The sequence below is a fragment of the Lepidochelys olivacea genome, assembly GCF_965140295.1.
Source record: "Lepidochelys olivacea isolate rLepOli2 genome assembly, chromosome: 1".
Lineage (NCBI taxonomy): Eukaryota > Metazoa > Chordata > Testudines > Cheloniidae > Lepidochelys > Lepidochelys olivacea.
Window position 1 is genome coordinate 48967359 of NC_140411.1, and position 19366 is coordinate 48986724.

The 19366-nt window shown below is 45.6% G+C and overlaps 1 protein-coding gene across 3 annotated transcripts; it reads left to right on the top strand.

Annotated features, from left to right (window-relative positions):
* Window positions 1-595: 595 nt before the first annotated feature.
* On the top strand, window positions 596-18004 carry TEX26 (testis expressed 26). Of its 3 annotated transcripts, none has more exons than XM_084647330.1 (7): window positions 596-1424; window positions 5466-5550; window positions 7778-7940; window positions 9505-9661; window positions 11825-12001; window positions 14556-14717; window positions 15147-18004. In XM_084647330.1, exons 2-7 carry the CDS (start codon window positions 5477-5479, stop codon window positions 15269-15271), a joined length of 858 nt encoding a protein of 285 aa, XP_084503456.1. In that variant the 5' UTR covers window positions 596-1424; window positions 5466-5476; the 3' UTR covers window positions 15272-18004. The 3 variants fall into 3 exon arrangements, with proteins under 3 accessions (XP_084503456.1, XP_084503457.1, XP_084503458.1); XM_084647331.1 differs by having other exon boundaries at window positions 596-881; XM_084647332.1 differs by having other exon boundaries at window positions 596-703.
* Window positions 18005-19366: the final 1362 nt, after the last annotated feature.

A 19366-nucleotide genomic window follows, 5' to 3' on the forward strand; every position in this document is an offset into this window, starting at 1 on the left:
CACAATGGAGTCCATTAGACTATATCAGTTAATAGCTTCACATAAGCTGACCTTTTAAAGTTCAAGCTACTGAAAGAGATTTGGCTGTAATACACATTCAGTGCAGATGTTGTAATTTCTCCTATGTTTCTTCCACAACTATCCTACAAAAAACTTAACAGTTCAGGGCACCCATCTCCTACAGAATTTACAGAAAAGGCCACTTTAATCAGACATATTAACAAAGCAGAACCAATAAGGAAACACTGTGAAGTAAGGGATTCAGGCCAGGGCTACACTAGATTTATATCAGTAAAACTACAGCGCTGAGGGGTGCAAAAAATCCACACCCTTGAGCAATGTAGTTATACCGACCTAAGCCTTGGTAGAGACAGTGCTATGTCAGTGGGAGAGCTTCCGCATTGCTCTGGGGAGCTGGATTAACTATGCGGCTGGAAGACACCCTCCCATTGGCATAGGCCTGTCTTCACTTAAAACACTTCAGCAGTGTTGCTATAGCTCTTAAGTGTAGACCTAACAGGTGCCCTCTTCCCCAGGGGTGCTCAAACCCCCCCCCCCTGCAAAAACCCTCTTCACACCCCTGCCCCGCCCCCAGCCCTGCCTCTTCCTGCAGGGTTCAGCCCCGTCCTGGCTCCCAGCGCCTCCTGCAGGCAGTGGAACAGCTGATTTTGGCAGACTGGAGACAGGGGGGAGCTGGCTGCCGGTGGGTGCTAAGCACCCCCTAATTTTTTACCACGACTGCTGGAGCACCCACAGAGCCGGCACCTATGGGGGCGTTACTGCCAAGCCAGGGTGAAAATGGGAACGGCAGAAAGGCTGCTACAGCTGCGCTGCCAGCTTTGGCTCACGCCAGGGAAGCCCAGGCACCCGAGCGGCGCGAGGCAAGGGCGGGGCGGAGTCGGGTGGGTGGGAACATTTCCCCCGGTACCGCTCGCCCCTTCCCACCCCAGCAGCCCGCTCAGGGGCCGCGGCTCCCCGCCCCCCGCGAAAGCCAGGCTGCCCCGCCAGCGGAAAACGCCCGAGGGGCTCGCGCCGTAGCTACCCCAGGCCGGGCTCTGTGGGCTAGACCCGGGCCCGCCAAGGGGCACACGGCGCCCCGCCCCTCCCCCGGTCACAATCACCAGACGGGCGCCAGGGGCAACCGGGCGGCGTCCCGCGCCAACGGCTCCCCGCGGCCCGGCCGCCTGCAGGCCCAGCCCTTGCCCGCGGCACGGAGCGGCGCCCCCTGGCCCCCGCTGACTCTGGGCCTCGGCCCCCGCCGCCGAACGGGCTGGAGCCGCCGGGGGGAAGCGCCTCTTGCCGACCCCACACGGCGCCGCGGGGCGGGCGGCGGAGACCCGCCCTTCCCCCCATCAACGGGGCCACGGCCGCCCAGGACCCCCGCGGGAGACCCCGCCCCGGCTCGCCGGCCCCCGCTCCGCCAGGTGAGACCCGCCGCGCGGGCGCTGGGAGCGGAGCCCAGGCGCGAGTGAGGAGCGCATGCGCCTTAGCTATAAAGACGCGTCTGTTCCAGGTCCTCGGCGGTTGCCAGAGTCCCCGGCAGGGTCTGGGAGCAGGGAGACGGGGAAGGGGCGTGGCCAGGCCAGGCCAGGGGGCGTGGCCGGCCAGAGAGGGCCGAAGGTCCTATGGTGGGAGCCCTGGGTACGGTTGCCAGAAGGCCCCGGGCAAAAAGGGACCTTGGCAGCTCTGATCAGTACTGCTGACCGGGCCGTTAAAAGTTTGGTTGTGGCACAGGCAGGTGCCCTGAAGCGGCTGGCATGTTCCTGCAGCCCCTAGGCACAGGGCCGGCCAGGGGGCTCCACGTGCTGCCTCTGCCCCGAGCGCCTCCTCCACAGCACCCATTGGCTGCGAGCGTGGCCAATGGAAGCTGTGGGGGAGGCGCCCGTGGCCCGGGGGAGCACGCAGAGCCGCCTGGCCGCACCTCCGCTGCCTAGGAGCCAGATATGCTGGCTGCTTCCGGGAGCCGCCTGAGGTACGCGGTACCCGGCTGGAGCCCACATCCCAAACTCCTTCCCGTGCCCCAGCCCTGAGCCCCCTCCCACACCCAAACTCCATCCCGGAGCCCAAACCCCCCACGGACCCCAACATCCTGCCCCAGCCCTGAGCCCTCTCCCACATCCAAACTCCCTCTGGAGCCTGCATCCCACACCCCCTCCTGCATCCCAACCCCCTGCCCTGAGCCCCCTTCCACACTCCAAATTCCTTGGACCCAGCACAGTGAAAACGAGTGAGTGAGCAAGGGTGGAGAAGAGTGAGCGACAGAGGGAGCGGGGATGGTGTGGGCAGGGCAGGGGGCAGGGCAAGGGTGTTTGGTTTTCTGCAAATAGAAAGTTGGCAACCTTAGCAGTGGGGCAACCAGAGGAGCGTAGGTTGCAGGGTGGTGGGGTGGGGGAACTGAGGGCCAGGCAGAAGGAATGTGAGGCAGCCCCATGGAAATGCTGCCATCAGCAAATACACCCTGGTTAGTTGGGCTGGGCTGTGGGTAGCAATCTGTGCTGGTGCAGCTGGCCCCTCCACGCAATTCCTCCCTGTGCTGACCTAAGGAAGAGTTCTGTGTGGCTCAAAAGCTTGAACCTGGTGCCACCAGAAGCTGGTTCAATAAAAGCTGTTACCTCCCCCATCTTATCTTTCTCATATATTTGGACCAAGATAGTTACAGTAACACTGCACAGGGCAGATTAGCACTTTTCTGCTGCCTCAATTGGAAGAGCTCAAAGTCCCCCAGGAACCAAAGTCCATCATGCATCTCATCACCTTCCCTTCCAAGCACATGCCTTCTATCTGTCTTCTCAAATATAAGCACATAGCAACACATTCATAGATCCTCCCATAACAAAGAAAACTCTACCAAAACAAAGACACTACACTAACCATGGCAAATGTTAGTCACATCACTTAATGCACTACTGGAAAGTGCTCAGATACTATGATGATGAGCATGGTATAAGCCCTTATACAGAATAGTTTCATCGGGCTGCATTTTTTGTAGGGGGAGTGTTAAATTATCTATAATGTAATGTCTGGCTTTGGAAATGTAATGTATTGTAATGTCTGGCATTTACAAAAGGAATAGCCCTGCCCCTTTTAGTCTCTAACCACAAATTCAGTCCCTAACCACAAATTCAGAATTCTCTATTGTCACATCAAGTTCTACAAGTGTCATCAAAGGAGCAGATACAAAATAGGGTGATCTTGTAACACAAACCGAACACTGCAAGGCCCTGTCACTTTAGAACTAGTTTTGTTTAGTGTTTACAATTTACTTTCCATAGAAGTGAACTTCCACATATTCACTTGTTTAAATTATTTTTTGTCAGTGCTGTGGTCTTAATTAACTCCTTTGAGGTATGGAGTGCTGAGTTTGGTTAGGGTTTCTGCACAGAAATAGCAAGTGACTATTACCCCAAATCCCACAAAAACCTTTACACCTTTACACATGCTTAACTTTATGTATATGAGTAATCTAAGCCCCAGATCCACAATGGTACTTAGCATAGGCGCTGACTTTGTGGGTGCTCCGGGGCTGAAGCACCCATGGGGAAAAATTAGTGGGTGCTCTGCACCCACCGGCACCCAAGCTCCCCCTCCCCCTCGCCCCACCTCCCCCCAAGCACGCTGCGTCCCCGCTCCTCCTCCTACCTCCCAGCGTTTCCCGCCCGGCTGCCGCCAAACAGCTGTTTGGCAGTGTTAGCACGCTCCAAGAGGAGGAAGAGCAGGAACGTACACTTAGGGGAGGAGGCGGGGAAGAGGCGGGGCCAGGGCAGGGATTTGGGAAAGGAGTTGGAATATTGGCAGGGAGGGGACGGAGTTGGGGCGGGGACTTTGGAGAAGGGGTGGAAAGAGGCGGGGCGGGGTCAGTGTTCATGGAAGAGTGGGGGTGGGGCCAGGGGCAGAGGGGGGGTCGAGTGCCCATGGGAAAGAGGGGAATTCGGTGCCTATGGTACATAGGCACCTAAACCCCAGTTGTAGGTTCCACTGTGATCCACAAAACTTCTGGACGGGGGACCAAAGCCTGAGCCTGCCTGAGCCCTGCCACCCCAGGTTGGGGACCAAAACCTAAGCCCCACTACTCCAGGCAGGGGAGCCAAAGCCAGAGCCCTGCCACCCAGGGGCTGAAGCCCTTGGGCTTTGGCCCTGGGTGGAGGGGCTCAGGCTTCAGCTTTGGCCCCAGGCAGTGGGACTTGGGCTTCAGCTTCGGCCCTGGGGGATAGGGCTCCGGCTTTGGCCCCAGCAAGTCTAATGCCAGCCCTAACAACATTAAAATGGGGTTACAACCCACTTTGGGGTCCCAACCCCAGTTTGAGAACCATTGCTTGAAAGTTCTAATCCATTCACATTTTATTATTTCCAAAACTATTCAACTTCTCCTTTTTTGGTTTCCCTCATTCTCATCTGTCTCCCTCTTCTTTGAAAATGTTGTCAATATCACTACCCTCATAGCACTGTATATTCACACTCTAGTTCAAATCTCTGCTCTCCCCTCTTCCTAATACTGTTCTCAATTTTTATGCCTTCTCTCTCCAAACCCCTCTGCTTTTCTCCTGATTGTTTCCCATGGCCATGTATACTATGCCAGAAATGGGGCCTGTAATTCTCCCCGGTGCAGTCCAATGGTAGCAACAGTGGAAGCAGTACTGTAGCTAGGGCTCAGGTTTTTTTACCATCAGTGTCACCAGACCCTACTTTAAGCATGCTGTTTTCTTATGGTAGCAGCTAGAGGCCCTAACACCATTATACTAGAGCAGGGGGAGACAACCTATGGCACGGGTGCCGAAGGCGGCACGTGAGCTGATTTTCAGTGGCACTCTCGCTGCCCGGGTCCTGCTCACCGGTCCGGGGGGCTCTGCATTTTAATTGAATTTTAAATGAAGTTTCTTAAACATTTTAAAAACCTTATTTACTTTACATACAACAATAGTTTAGTTATATATTATGGACTTATAGAAAGAGACCTTCTAAAAATGTTAAAATGTACTACTGGCACGCAAAACCTTACATTAGAGTGAATAAATGAAGACTCGGCACACCACTTCTCAAAGGTTGCCGACCCCTGTGCTAGATGATGTGCAAATACAAATTTTACAAATGTGTAAAAAGATGGTTCCTGCTCTAAAGAATATCAATCTAAGTAAAGAATTTACCTATTTCTGCCAACATATACTCAGCCCTGTTTGGATTAACTATTCCCAACTAACATGATGCTTAGAAAGGCAGATGAAATAGCATACAGATACAAAGGCAAGGCAAGGACAGCACATCAGTTGCTGCGGTTGACTCCAGCTGATTCAATTGAGAGGGAATTCTTTGTGGCCACAAATGGTCCTGAGTTATTTTGTGTGTATAGCTTTATGAAATTGCTTATCCATAGTTTCTTACATCTGAATGATTTATTTGAATAGTCACAAAGATAAGATAGACAGCATTGTGTATTTATCAGATTTATAACTGGTACAATATGTTTTTAGGAGACAAAATAATGTGGGATCCGTATGAAACTACAATGAAACATGAATACCCATATAGAGCACCAGTAGAGACGGAAGCAGTACGGTAAGACAATATTGGTTAGATTAATGCTAACACTTCTGTTAGTTTCGTTTTTGTGATGTATTGAAAACCTGTGTTCATTTCAAGATGAGTAACTGTTGAGTTACAGTAGCACTTGGCAAAAAAAAACAAAACAACAGATTTAATGCATGATAGTATGTGACTTTACCCCAGTGTTTGCAATACTTATAATAGGAAATACATTTACCACAAAAAGAAAAGGAGTACTTGTGGCGCCTTAGAGACGAACAAATTTATTTGAGCATAAGCTTTCATGAGCTACAGCTCACTTCATCGGATGCATGCAGTGGAAAATACAGTAGGGGGATTTTATATACACAGAGAACATGAAACAGTGCTTGTTACCAAACACACTGTAACGAGAGTGATCAGGTAAGGTGAGCTATTACCAGCAGGAGAGGAAAAAGAAAAAAACTTTTGTAGCGATAATCAAGCTGGGCCACTTCCAGCAGTTGACAAGAACGTGTGAGGAACAGTAGCTGGGAAAAATAAACGTGGGGAAATAGTTTTACTTTGTGTAATGACACATCAATTCCCAGTCTTTATTCAAACCTAAGTTAATGGTATCCAGTTTGCAAATTAATTCCAATTCATCAGTCTCTCGCTGGAGTCTGTTTTTGAAGTTTTTTTACTAGCTAGCTCTCGTCCCCTAATGTTCCTACTCTACTTGCACTACATTGATGACATCTTCATCATCCGCACCCATGGAAAAGAAGCTCTTGAGGAATTCCACCATGATTTCAACAATTTCCATCCCACCATCAACCTCAGCCTGGACCAGTCCACACAAGATATCCACTTCCTGGACACAACAGTGCTAATAAGCGATGGTCACATAAACACTACCCTATACCAGAAACCTGCTGACTGCTATACTTACCTACGTGCCTCCAACTTTCATCCAGACCACACCACACAATCCATTGTCTACAGCCAAGCTCTATGATACAACCGCATTTGCTCCAACCCCTCAGACAGAGACAAACACCTACAAGATCTCTATCAAGCGTTCTGACAACTACAATACCCACCTGCTGAAATGAAGAAACAGATTGACAGAGCCAGAAGAGTACCCAGAAGTTACTTACTACAGGACAGGCCCAACAAAGAAAATAACAGAACTCCACTAGCCATCACCTTCAGCCCCCAACTAAAACTTCTCCAGTGCATCATCATCAAGGATCTACAACCTATCCTGAAGGACGACCTATCACTCTCAAAGGTCTTGGGAGACAGGCCAATCCTTGCTTACAGACAGCCCCCAACCTGAAGCAAATACTCACCAGCAACCACACACCACACAACAAAAATACTAACCCAGGAACCTATCCTTGCAACAAAGCCCATTGCCAACTGTGCCCACATATCTATTCGGGGACATCATCACAGGGCCTAGTCACATCAGCCACACTATCAGAGGCTCGTTCACCTGCACATCTACCAATGTGATATATGCCACCATGTGCCAGCAATGCCCCTCTGCCACGTACATTGGCCAAATCAGACAGTCTCTATGTAAAAGAATAAATGGAAACAAATCAGATGTCAAGAATTATAACATTCAAAAACCAGTTGGAGAACACTTCAATCTCTCTGGTCACTCGACTACAGACCTAAAAGTGACAATATTACAACAAAAAAACTTCAAAAACAGACTCCAATGAAAGACTGCTGAATTGGAATTAATTTGCAAACTGGACACCATTAACTTAGGCTTGAATAAAGACTGGGAGTGGATGTGTCATTACACAAAGTAAAACTATTTCCCCATGTTTATTCCACCAACTGTTCCTCACATGGTCTTGTCAACTGCTGGAAATGGCCCACCTTGATTATCATTACAAAAGATTTTTTTTCCTCTCCTGCTGGTAATAGCTCACCTTACCTGATCACTCTCGTTACAGTGTGTATGGTAACACCCATTGTTTCATGTTCTCTGTGTATATAAAATCCCCCTACTGTATTTTCCACTGCATGCATCCAATGAAGTGAGCTGTAGCTCACGAAAGCTTATGCTCAAATAAATTGGTTAGTCTCTAAGGTGCCACAAGTACTTGTTTTCTTTTTGTGGATACAGACTAACACGGCTGCTACTCTGAAACCTGACATTTACCACAATGTTTGCAGTATTACAGGTGGTAAATGATAGATGTGCTTTTAAACTTTGTGTCCCTATTTCTAACTGCAATTTCTAATTTATTTCTTATAGTCCCAGAACAGCAAAAGGACATGTGAATCCACACCAACTTAGTGATCCTATTGGCTTTAATACTTACAGAGAAGAGTTCTGTTGGAAACCATATTCCAAGGCAGAACCTATAATGACTGGCTCGTCATCAGGAACAAGGAGAAACAATCCTCATCCCAGTCAAGTAAGGAATGCTATAGCATTCTCCCTCATTTATGGTTGCTGGAAAGGTACTGTGGTAGGGCTTAATATTTTGTTTCCGATACAAAGTTTATGGCGCTGTAGTTTTGGAGCACACCACTGTATGGGGTGCCAGTAGAAGCACTTAGCAACAAGAAACTTTGAAGAGGTGGGTATTATTCTGACTCTGGGATCTGGTAGTTGAAGAAAACAACATCATTCACTAATATGTTTACAGTGTAAAAGAACAGTGTCAGGTCTCTTCTTTAAGTACTATCTTGGGCAGATATTATTTGGGAGGTTTGGTGGCTCTTCTATGGTGATGCACGAATATTCCCATTCTGAAATGTGCAGTCTCTGCTCCGTTTTGGGCTGCAGCCACTCCATAGCAGACTAACCATAGTATTCCTTCCATTCAGTAAACTCTTCTGTGTATCACCATCTTCTGTAGGTGGTCTCCATTTCCTCATGTATGTCCAGAATATTCAGCCCTTAGCATTTACATCTTTTCATCATTTCCATCCTTTTTTTCAGACCATTTCCACAATGGTCTGAAAAGAAAAATAAAGACTCATATTTAAATACTGCCCATCTCAAAGGATCCCAAAGCATTTTACAGACCATAAGCACATACCCACACTAATCACTTCATCCACCTGTGATATACAGCAGTGCACAGTGCTATTACCCAATGTTTATGACAGGAAGGGGCAAAGTATTCAGCTGCTGAGTATTTGAGGAGCAGAATGTAATTATTAGCCAGACTGGAATTTGGCCTGAGGTTAACATCCCTGCTTTTGTGTTAAGAGCCAGGGGCTCTTTTTCTCCATTTTCAGCTTGTTTACATTGGGCATTTGACAGCATTTTGGATCAGGCTCTTAGCTTATAGTCAATTTCACTGTTTCCTCTTTTTTGTTAGTTTCCTCTGCTGTTTGTGTGTCTCTCTTACACAGCAACTAGGGAGAGAGAAGCATTCTAAAATAGGAAAATATGATTATAAGCCCACAAAAATTGGTTAGGGGTTTTGGGAGAAGAAGAAGTACCTGAAACGATTGTAAATTCATTTTTATTTTGTAATTGGCTGACTAGTTTTCAAGTTGATACGTCCCTTTTCAAAACTGGCAGCATATAACTGGTGCTTACTATGAATACTACTTGAAACTCCTCATATAGTAGAATTATTGTGGTTAATATACAACAAAAGAGAAAGGCTGGTCCAGTGACTATGGCATTGGCCTAGGATGTGGTTCAATTTCCTGCTCTGCCATGGACTTCCTGTGTAACCTTGGGCAAATCACTTAGCCTTTCTGTTCCTCAGTTTCCCATCTGTAGAATGGGAATAACCCCTAATAGGGGTGTTTGAAGGAGGAGAAATAGATTAAAGATTATGAATCATTTCAAGATCTACTGATGAAAAGTGCTATATAAGAAACAGGCATTATTATTACTGAACTTCAGATTATATCTTACTCTCTGGGAGCTGGCTGAATACAATCTAATTTACTGTACATGTGATGCTCTGATTGTAGACCTGCAGATCTACAAAATCCCACTCTTTGTGTTATTAGAGTTTCATGATTTGGAAGATGCCTCGAGAAGAAAAACCGCAGCCCTCCAACAGCCTTTCACGCTGGACACAGCCTATTTCTAAACAAGAGATCAGGGAAGCAATCAGAGCACAGTTCAACTCTACCTATAATGGAGATTATTTAGGATTACCACAGGGTAAGGTCAATGATTTCTCTCTCTTCTTTTAAAATGGTCCATTAAGGGTCCATTAAGACACTCTGAGGCACAGTGCTGTGGTAATGTCGAGGACAGAGCAGAGGCACATTGCCCCAGCAGGGGTCTTGGAGGCACTGTGTCTCAGGCAGACTCTGTTTCTCTGGGAGCATAAAGGAAGTGTGGGCCACAGGGTGCATGCAACATGTATGTTCTCCCCATTGCAGCTGGGGCAGACGGATGGTAGGGTCAGGGCCCCACCAGGAACCCAACTAACCCCTTTCTTTCCATCTCCTCCCTTTTCCCTCACCTAGTCACATGCTTTGCGGATGATACTAAACTGGGAGGAGTGGTAGATACGCTGGAGGGGAGGGATAGGATACAGAAGGACCTAGACAAATTGGAGGATTGGGCCAAAAGAAATCTGATGAGGTTCAATAAGGATAAGTGCAGGGTCCTGCACTTAGGACGGAAGAACCCAATGCACAGCTACAGACTAGGGACCGAATGGCTAGGCAGCAGTTCTGCGGAAAAGGACCTGGGGTGACAGTGGACGAGAAGCTGGATATGTGTCAGCAGTGTGCCCTTGTTGCCAAGAAGGCCAATGGCATTTTGGGATGTATAAGTAGGGGCATAGCGAGCAGATCGAGGGACGTGATCGTTCCCCTCTATTTGACTTTGGTGAGGCCTCATCTGGAGTACTGTGTCCAGTTTTGGGCCCCACACTTCAAGAAGGATGTGGATAAATTGGAGAGAGTCCAGCGAAGGGCAACAAAAATGATTAGGGGACTGGAACACATGAGTTATGAGGAGAGGCTGAGGGAGCTGGGATTGTTTAGCCTGCAGAAGAGAAGAATGAGGGGGGATTTGATAGCTGCTTTCAACTACCTGAAAGGGGGTTCCAAAGAGGATGGCTCTAGACTGTTCTCAATGGTAGCAGATAACAATGGTCTTAAGTTGCAGTGGGGGAGGTTTAGATTGGATATTAGGAAAAACTTTTTCACTAAGAGGGTGGTGAAACACTGGAATGCGTTACCTAGGGAGGTGGTAGAATCTCCTTCCTTAGAGGTTTTTAAGGTCAGGCTTGACAAAGTCCTGGCTGGGATGATTTAACTGGGAATTGGTCCTGCTTCGAGCAGGGGGTTGGACTAGATGACCTTCTGGGGTCCCTTCCAACCCTGATATTCTATGATTCTATGATTCTGGCATTTATCCTTGTAGATAAGGGTCCCTATAAGCCTCCCAGTATCCCAGTAGGTTATGGCCAAAAGTACAAGGCTGTTACTACTTTATCGAAGACAACTAACTGAAGCTTCATCCCTGGTTCCATTGTTCAGTGCTTCCTCATTGTCCCCTTAACAATCTCTCTTTCTGTGGTGCCCACTGAAATAAATGGAAAGGCTTCCATTCACCTGAATGGACTTTGGGCAAGGTCCTAACACATCTTGGAAGTAAAGCACCTGTTGACTCAGAAATTTAGTGCCGGTCTATTGTAATCTTATCTCCCTCACCACACATCCAGCCTTTCAACTCTTTCCATCTGTAGTGAGGTGCCAATATGACTGATTAGTAGAGCAGGTCAGAAGATGAGGGGTTTTTTTCATATAGAAAATTTCAACCAAAAAGAAATGCTGCCTTGGTGCCTCTTGGGAGTTGTAGTTTTGGTGCTTCATGCTCCTGTTCTCCTCTATAGGCCAGGCTCCCTGATTGAACTACAACTCTCATAGCGCAGCGTGGTCTCCCCTTTTGCTGAGGGTAGGGCATGCATCATGGGAGATGTGGTCCTGCTGGGTAGCCTGGTCCAAGAGGAGAGTGGGAGCACGTGGCACGCAAACCACAACCCCATGAGGTACTATGGTGGCATTTTAGACTCAAAACACGCAGGTTTTTGATCGGGAACCAAATTTTTTTTAAGTTCTTGAGCATTCAGTTTGTCAATAATAACTTGTAATTTTCCATGGAAGCAGATCCTTTTCATTTAGTTGAAAGCCCAATTTTCTATTTAAAAAAAAAAAGAAAAAGATTTGACAGAAAAATTTTGACTGGCCCTACTGGTTAGCTTCCTGTTGTTTACTTCTGAGACGCACACACACACATCTCCTGTTTCATTGAGAAGAAGATATTTTATTGGACCATAAAACTGACACTATTTTTAAACTTCTCCAGGTTTACAAATTAAAGATACTATTCCTGTGCCTCCTGACTGGAAAAAAAGAATCCCACATCCTCCAGCAACTGAGTTTAGGCATCATTACCAGGCCCCAGCCCACATCCATGACTTCATGGACTTTTCCTGGAAATATGGATGTAATGCAAACCGGCATATTCCAGCAAAAGGAGTTGGTAAGAATATATTTGTTTTTAAAACCTTAAATAAGTAAAATATTGTGAACTGATGAAAACCATGGCTTCAGCTCTTCACATGGTATTCCTCTGAGGAATCAGATTCTTTTGAAATCATGTCAACTATTAAATTAGTTCTTCGGTAGTCTCTGGTCACTTTTACTTACGTAACTGATTAGTGATGTCCGAAGTTTTCCTGTGACAGGAGAAAATGAGCCTGTTTCTTTATGAAAGTCCAGCATGGCTTTGCACCATGGAGTAATTTTACACATAGAGGTGCAAATGTGCTTTTCATTTGCTTATCTCTGCTCCTATTGAAGTCAAAGGGAGCTGAGTGCTCTTGTAAATCCCACCACAAGAACTCTTGTTCACCAATATTTGACATGCACAGACATGTCAGGTTGGGAAAATGACCCCTAGCATTGGAAAGTCTGCTGGGAGTGAGGGCACAGTGATGCAATTCCTCATCCACTGGGGGAGAGGTTCAGAGCTTGCCAGTGCCACATACAAATCGGTCAAAGCCAACCCAGGAATGGTCAGGGCCAGCCCATTGGGAAATACACTTGATTTCGTGCATCTTCCAAGCAGCCTTTGCCACCCTGTGGAGCTGCTGTTCAGCTAAGTGCTGATTTTTCAACAAGCCGTTGAGAAAGCTGGAAGATGGTGCTGTTTAAAGAAGATATAGAGCTAGGTGTCTATCTAGGTTCTTATATGACCTTAATCATTGTATCTAATCACCTTTCACTCATTAATGGGTTTTATCCTCACAACACTCCTGTTAAATAGGGAAGCATTTTCCCCCATTTTACAGATGGGAAATGGAGGCACAGGGTAGATTAAGTGATTTGAACAAAGTTACACAAGAAGTCTGTAACTGAGCCAGGAACTGACCTTCGGTCTCTTGAGTACCAGTTCATGCCTTAGTCCTCCTTCCTACTACAGGTGCCATCTGTGTACTGCTGGCATTTCAGCCTGTGTTGTCTCACCATCTCTCTCATTGGCTTCCTATTGGTGCTGAAATAATATGAGGAGAGACTGATCCTAAGGGAACCCCACAGATTGAGGGATTTAGAGCGGGAGGTATACTTACCCATAATGACTCTGTTGGGTTGGTCTAAAGATATGCACCTGAGGCAGTTTAAGGCATTTCAGATCCCTCTTGGAGCTTCCTGGAGGTGGCACAGGAATATTTGTTAATCAGAGGTATGAAATACTGCAGAGAAGTCCAGAAGGATGTGTATGTCTCAGTACCATAGCCAAGCTGAAGCCTGACTGAGAGAAAATTCAAAATACTGTGTTACCCGCTCAATTTAAGGCACTCCGCCTATACCCTTCCGAGGGCTCAAGGCATGACCCAATCCATTTAGGCACCCCCACCCTCTCCCTTCCGAGGGCTCAGGGTGTAAGGCACCTATCCTTACCCACAGGGCTCAGGAAGAAATCTGGTCAATTTAAGTACCTGCCCTTTCCCTCAGGGCTCTACGGTTCTGCGGAACCTTTTCCCAGTGAAAGAGCCTTTACACAGTTGTGCTCTAAACAACTATTTATTAGCAACACACAGAGAATACCAAGCAAATCTTTTATGCTCATCACTCCCAATATACAGACAAATTTCACCTGATGGCCAGTCAGGATTCATTCATCTGGGGGTTCCCAGTGATGCCTCTGCACGTCATGGTCATGCAGAGGGGTCAGAGTTCTAGCAGCGTGATGTTGCACTGCAATCCGGAAATGCTTCCCAAAGAGCATTGTTTTTCATTTACATTATATAGGTAAAACTAGCTACCTCCTTCAAATTTACTACACCTATCACATTATCCCACATTCCTAAATAACAAAATTTTTAACCAATTACACACTAGCACCTATGTGTCCTCCTTCCTGCCCAAATTTTTTACATTTTATCTTTCATGCCCAAATTGTAACTTAGTTGTGACCTTCTCTGGTTGTCCAGATGGTCAGCATAAAACGCTGGTCAGAGCTTATTTTACCATTTGTTGAGTCTCTTTCTGGATCCTCCCTAACTTCCCAGCATCTTTACAACCTTGGTTCTAGCTCTAGTTAGGGACATTCCTGAGGTGGGGGTGCTTTATCAGCCGCAGAACATTCCTTTTTTCAATGTTAGTGGTGAACTCCCTGACTTTCACCCAAGGCTGGTTCAATATGGGGAAGGGGAGGGGAGTTGATCAGGTCTCAGGCCTAACACCGGGTAGCTAAAACTGGGTATAGACTGGATTCCAAACAAACACTATCCAAAGCTAACTACACAGAGCATTATTATTATTTATTATTTATATAGTATCATAGATATTAATGGTGCTTTACAATACAGGTAAGGCTTCCCTTTCCTTAAGGCACTTAGATGTACTCTTAAGGTGCTAATTCTGCACTAAGATATGAAGGGACTGATTCTATTGAAGGAAAAGGGCCTCAATTAAAATGAGAAGAACAAAGGAGACTACAATACAAGGAAGGAGAGGGGAAAGATGAAGGGGAGGATTATAGGGTTATGCTTGGTTTCACTCAAATGTTCCTACCTGGTTTACCTTTACAGTTCCTACCGTGACATTTTCTCACATCCAGAACCAAGAAAACATTAAACAGATGACCACATACCAAAGAGATTTTGGGAAAGAATATTTCAATATCTTATCAATTTTAAATTCTCTGGATCCAGAACAAGTTAATAAGTACATTGAAAGAGCTCCAAAGCAAGGTAGGGTACCATACTAAGAAACAATTTAATCCATCCTGTGTAAATTATCATGCACGCAGTCACTGATGAAACACAAGTTGCAAAACTTTCTGAGCACTGCACTATTCACACTTATTGGAAAGGTAAAAAAAATCATCTTTCTCTGTCCTGCAGGGGGGGTGAACCCTGAGCCCCTTGCCCCTACTGGAGGAATTACTAGGAAACAGAGAATTTTTCCTCCCCTACACACGAATATGTAGGAGAGAATTGTCTGTGCTCCTATAAAAACAGTATATTAAAAGTGCAGTGGTTGTTGTATCCTCACTCAGAATTTGTAAATGAAATCTTTAGATAAAATAGACTATCCCAATGTTCATCTTTCCTGGAATTTATTGCAGTTGACAGCTTGAGATTCAAATTAACTCTTTTGTTTTTTAATTGTATTGACAGAGAGAGCAATTCTTCAGCACTTTCTTAACACAGTTTGTGGGAGCCAGAGTGAGAAGTTCAGAAGGACTTCACCCTCAAAGAAACCAGAAGACAAACTATCTGACAGACCGTCTGAATGCAAATGATACCCAACAATCCAAAAGAAGAAGGGCCTCCAAAATCCAGCTGGGGCTGAACGAGTGGCATAATTGTAACCCATAATGTCTGTGTGTTCTCTGTGTGTGGGATGAATAATTTGCAAAACCCTGTTTTAAAGTAATAAAGGCTGTTGTGCTGCTACCTCATCAAATAGGGTGCTGCCTTTGAGAGCGATAGAATGTTAAAAGGGATTTATGTTTTGTCATTTCTGTACTGTAAATTCCAGCAAAACATTTATTCCTGGCTCAGAAGATCCTATAAGTATATTGTCAGTCAAAGATATCATATACTCTAATTATGATTGTTGTTTTGTAGGGGTAAATGAAATAATATCTCCCACCCTCAAATTCAGTCCGCAAACCCAAGATTCAGCATTAGGGCTAAACTTCTGATTTTTAAATATTTTCCCCATGGCCAACGTCAGTCTTACCTGAATGACATCCCACCACTGACAGACCGGAAGGCCAATACTGCAGTTTTTATGTAGTCAGCCAGCTTGTGAGCCATCCTTCAAGTAACCCAGCCTTTGAGGGTTATGTGTACCCCCACCTAAGGGCAGCAGATCCCTAAATCCCAAGTCTACCATCTCTCACGTCTGCCAGCTGGCTCAGGTTTACGGGGCTCAGGCTAAGAGGCTGTTTAATTGCGGTGTAGATGTTTGGCTCTTGTAGGGTCCTAGAACCCAGGCGTCAGCCCAAGCCTGAATGTCCACACTGCAATTAAACAACGCCTTAGCCCAAGCCCCAAGTCAACTGGAAGAGGCCAACTGCAGGTGTCTAACTGCAGTGTAGACATAGCCCAAGTGGTGAATGAACATCCACACCCCCAGCACACACACACACAACAGAGTAGCTGCGTAAGTGCCTACAGCTGCTAGAGGCTCTCCTCAGACTGGAAATATTGTTTAAAAATTAGTGTCAGCCCTATAAGAAGCAACATCCTGTATGTTCACTGAACCTACAGCTCTTGATGCATGTTAACTCCATTAAGAATTGGATTAAGAAGTCAATTTTAATTATTTTAGCTCATTGATTCAGCAGCTGTTAATTTCTCCAATCTACTTTTACCCTAAACCTAACCCTCCCACACACATTTTAATTCTAAAGACAAGATTTTATACTGAAAACCCTTCTCCTAAAAAATTATATTATTTCTTATACCTTGAATTTATCAAAAATTAAACATCAGATGGTTTATCTGCAGACAAATCCCAGATTTTGTGAAGCTGGCCTCTTTACAAGTGCTACTCAAAACCTGATCACTCTTGGAGTTCATGTGTTTCCATTTTTCTAATTAAAGGATCTTAGATCAATAGTCACTCCTCTTCTGATGAGGAATGTGTCTTGAGATGGGGGACTTGGAACAGCCACTGACTTCACTATACTTTGTCTATCTACCATTTAAAGTACCAATCCTCTAAGGACAAGTTAGTATGTGCACGTAATTATACGTGTGAGTAGTGTGTGACTACTTAAACCATGCTCCAGACTAGTCTGTAGGAAGAAACCCTACTATGTACAGGACCAGGAGACATTAAACAAGTGGGTTTGTTTGGAAGATGGGCCTCATTAACCTGCCACTTAGGGACCTGCTCCCCTTGGGTGAGTGGGGTCTTGCCAGCCCACCCACACCCAATTCTGCCACCCACGAGAAAGGCCTTCAGCCCAGATAACTGTTTGGAATTGCCAGTGAACCAAAACAATCAGTTATTCACACAGCTTTTGCAAGGAGACCCAATGACTATGTGACTCTTCTGGCCTAACCTGATACATAGAGGTAGTATTGCTTGAAATGGATACTAGTGCTCCATCCCATGCCCTTGTGTTTGGAAGGAGGATGTCAGTCTGCGCAACCACTGTGCAATTGTCGTGCACAAAGTCCAGATGGTTGTAGGCAGGGACCCAATAATTACTGAAAGATTAAGAAAAGAAAATGAAGACGTCTCACCTATTAATAGTTAAATAGTGGTAGCTGCTAAAACACTGAAATGAGCTTTTGAGGCAAACAGCAAATCAGCAGTATTATCAGATACTTCAGAAAGTCTTATAAGGCTTGTAGTCACTGCTTGTGAATGGGCTGCAAGACGTGGAAGATCACAGTAATATGGCTAAGGGTCACAGAAGAATGTCTCATTCCGAAATTTAATATAATTGACACTGAGGTCATCATGTAACACTAGACTCAAGGCAACATCTCATATGCTGAAGGAAGGAAAATGCATCAGTGAGAGCATTAAAAGCAACACTCAGAGCAAACACAAAGAAAAACAAGGCCCTTATTTCTATGGTTGGTAGATATGTACTAGCAGCAGAGATAGTGAATTTATATCCAATATAAAGTTATGTATGGATGGTCATGTAACTCAAAAAAGAGGCTGTCATTCTGTTTGCTGTATACTGAACCTTGAAATGTATAAAAGGTCTCTGCTTGCTGCAGTTGTGGTTATGAGGGACTTACTATTGTGTGTTTTATTTTTGATGCAAAATGTTTCTGAGAAAGTCATTTTTTGTGCTCTCATGAAGACTTTATATGTTTTCTCACTCTGTATTTCCTTAATCTGAAATAAGTAATCTGGACTGAAAATACCTGGTTTGTTCTTTGTATGCTGGATAACACAACAGAATAGGGAATTTTGAGTTCCCTTAACTAGTTCTTAAAAGTCACTGTTTTATCTTCCATGCATTTGATCGTCTTTTAGTAAAGAACTGTACCTTTTGCCTCTCTAAATGTTTTGCCTTTCTAAATAAAGTATTTTGATTGAGTATTTTGTTGGGAAAATGACTGTTATTACAAGAATTCATATGAACAAATTATGTGGTACTTATTACACTTGATCAGATGGACTATACACTGCAGCATAACTTTTTGGGGAATTCCTGCATCAGAGGAGTTCATCTTGTTGTGACTTTCTGGTAAGACTCTATAATACTTGTTTGGAATGCAGTACAGTTCCAAAGGTAACATGTACTGGCACTTCTCAAGCCTAGAAGGAAGGCAGATGATTCAAAGGACTATCATCCAATCACTATGATCAGCATAACTTTTAAGCTGTTTGAGAGACTAGTACTTAAATGACTATTGCCTTTAATTGCCCCACAGTTACCTCAGTATCAGGCAGGGTTCCAACCAGGCCATAATGCTGAGGATCAGCTGATTAGACTGACAGCTTTTATTTGACGCATTCATGTGACACACTGTACTTCGTGTTCATCACTTCTATATGGTTATGATATATTTTGTACAAAGTGTACCTTTAAAAACTCATTTATAAACTCATAATCTGATGAATATTATTATCTTGTTGAAATGTGTGTAACAACACTGCATGTGAAATTATGAGATTTTGCTGTAAGATTGCTACGGAAATATGTTGTAATTCTGGATAACGCTCCTAAGCCATTTCCTCGGAGACAAAGCCACACTGGCATGCCAGCAAAGTGCTAAATAGCCATTACATGCTTAACTGGGGATTTGCCAGCAGGGGAGTTGTAAAGAAGAAATTTACAATTCACACCGGAAGGACAGTTGGCAGCTCATGTACGCCATGGAATTGCCTGACCCCATGATCCAGCAAAGGTGCGTCTAGCCCAGGGGTGGCCAACCTGTGGCTCCGGAGCCACATGGGGCTCTTCAGAAGTTAATGTGCGGCTCCTCGTATAGACACCGACTCCAGGGCTGGAGCTGCAGGTGCCAACCTTGCAATGTGCCAGGGGGTGCTCACTGCTCAACCCCTGGCTCTGCCACATGCTTTGCCCCCACTCCACCCCTTCCCGCCCCCCCCCCCCCTGCACACCATGAAACAGCTGATCGGGAGGTGCGGGGAGGGAGGGGGAGGTGCTGATTGGCGGGGCTGCCAGTGGGTGGGAGGCGCTGGGAATGGGGAGGGAAGCTGATGCGGGGCTGCTGACGTATTACTGTGACTCTTTGGCAATGTACATTGGTAAATTCTGGCTCCTTCTGAGGTTGGCCACCCCTGCTCTAGATACCTCTCCTCCCCCATCCCTACTGATGGCAGTAAGATCCCTTGAAAGACATCATTGAACTAGAGGGAGTGGTCCTCTGGAGGTTTTTCCAGCCAGTAC

Bases quoted from the DNA above. Each gene is read 5' to 3' on its own strand.
- TEX26 (XM_084647330.1), top strand. From the start codon at position 5,477: ATGTGGGATCCGTATGAAACTACAATGAAACATGAATACCCATATAGA. The intron at 5,551-7,777 runs GTAAGACAATAT...TATTTCTTATAG, and splicing joins GTAGAGACGGAAGCAGTACG to TCCCAGAACAGCAAAAGGAC. The intron at 9,662-11,824 runs GTAAGGTCAATG...AAACTTCTCCAG, and splicing joins TTATTTAGGATTACCACAGG to GTTTACAAATTAAAGATACT.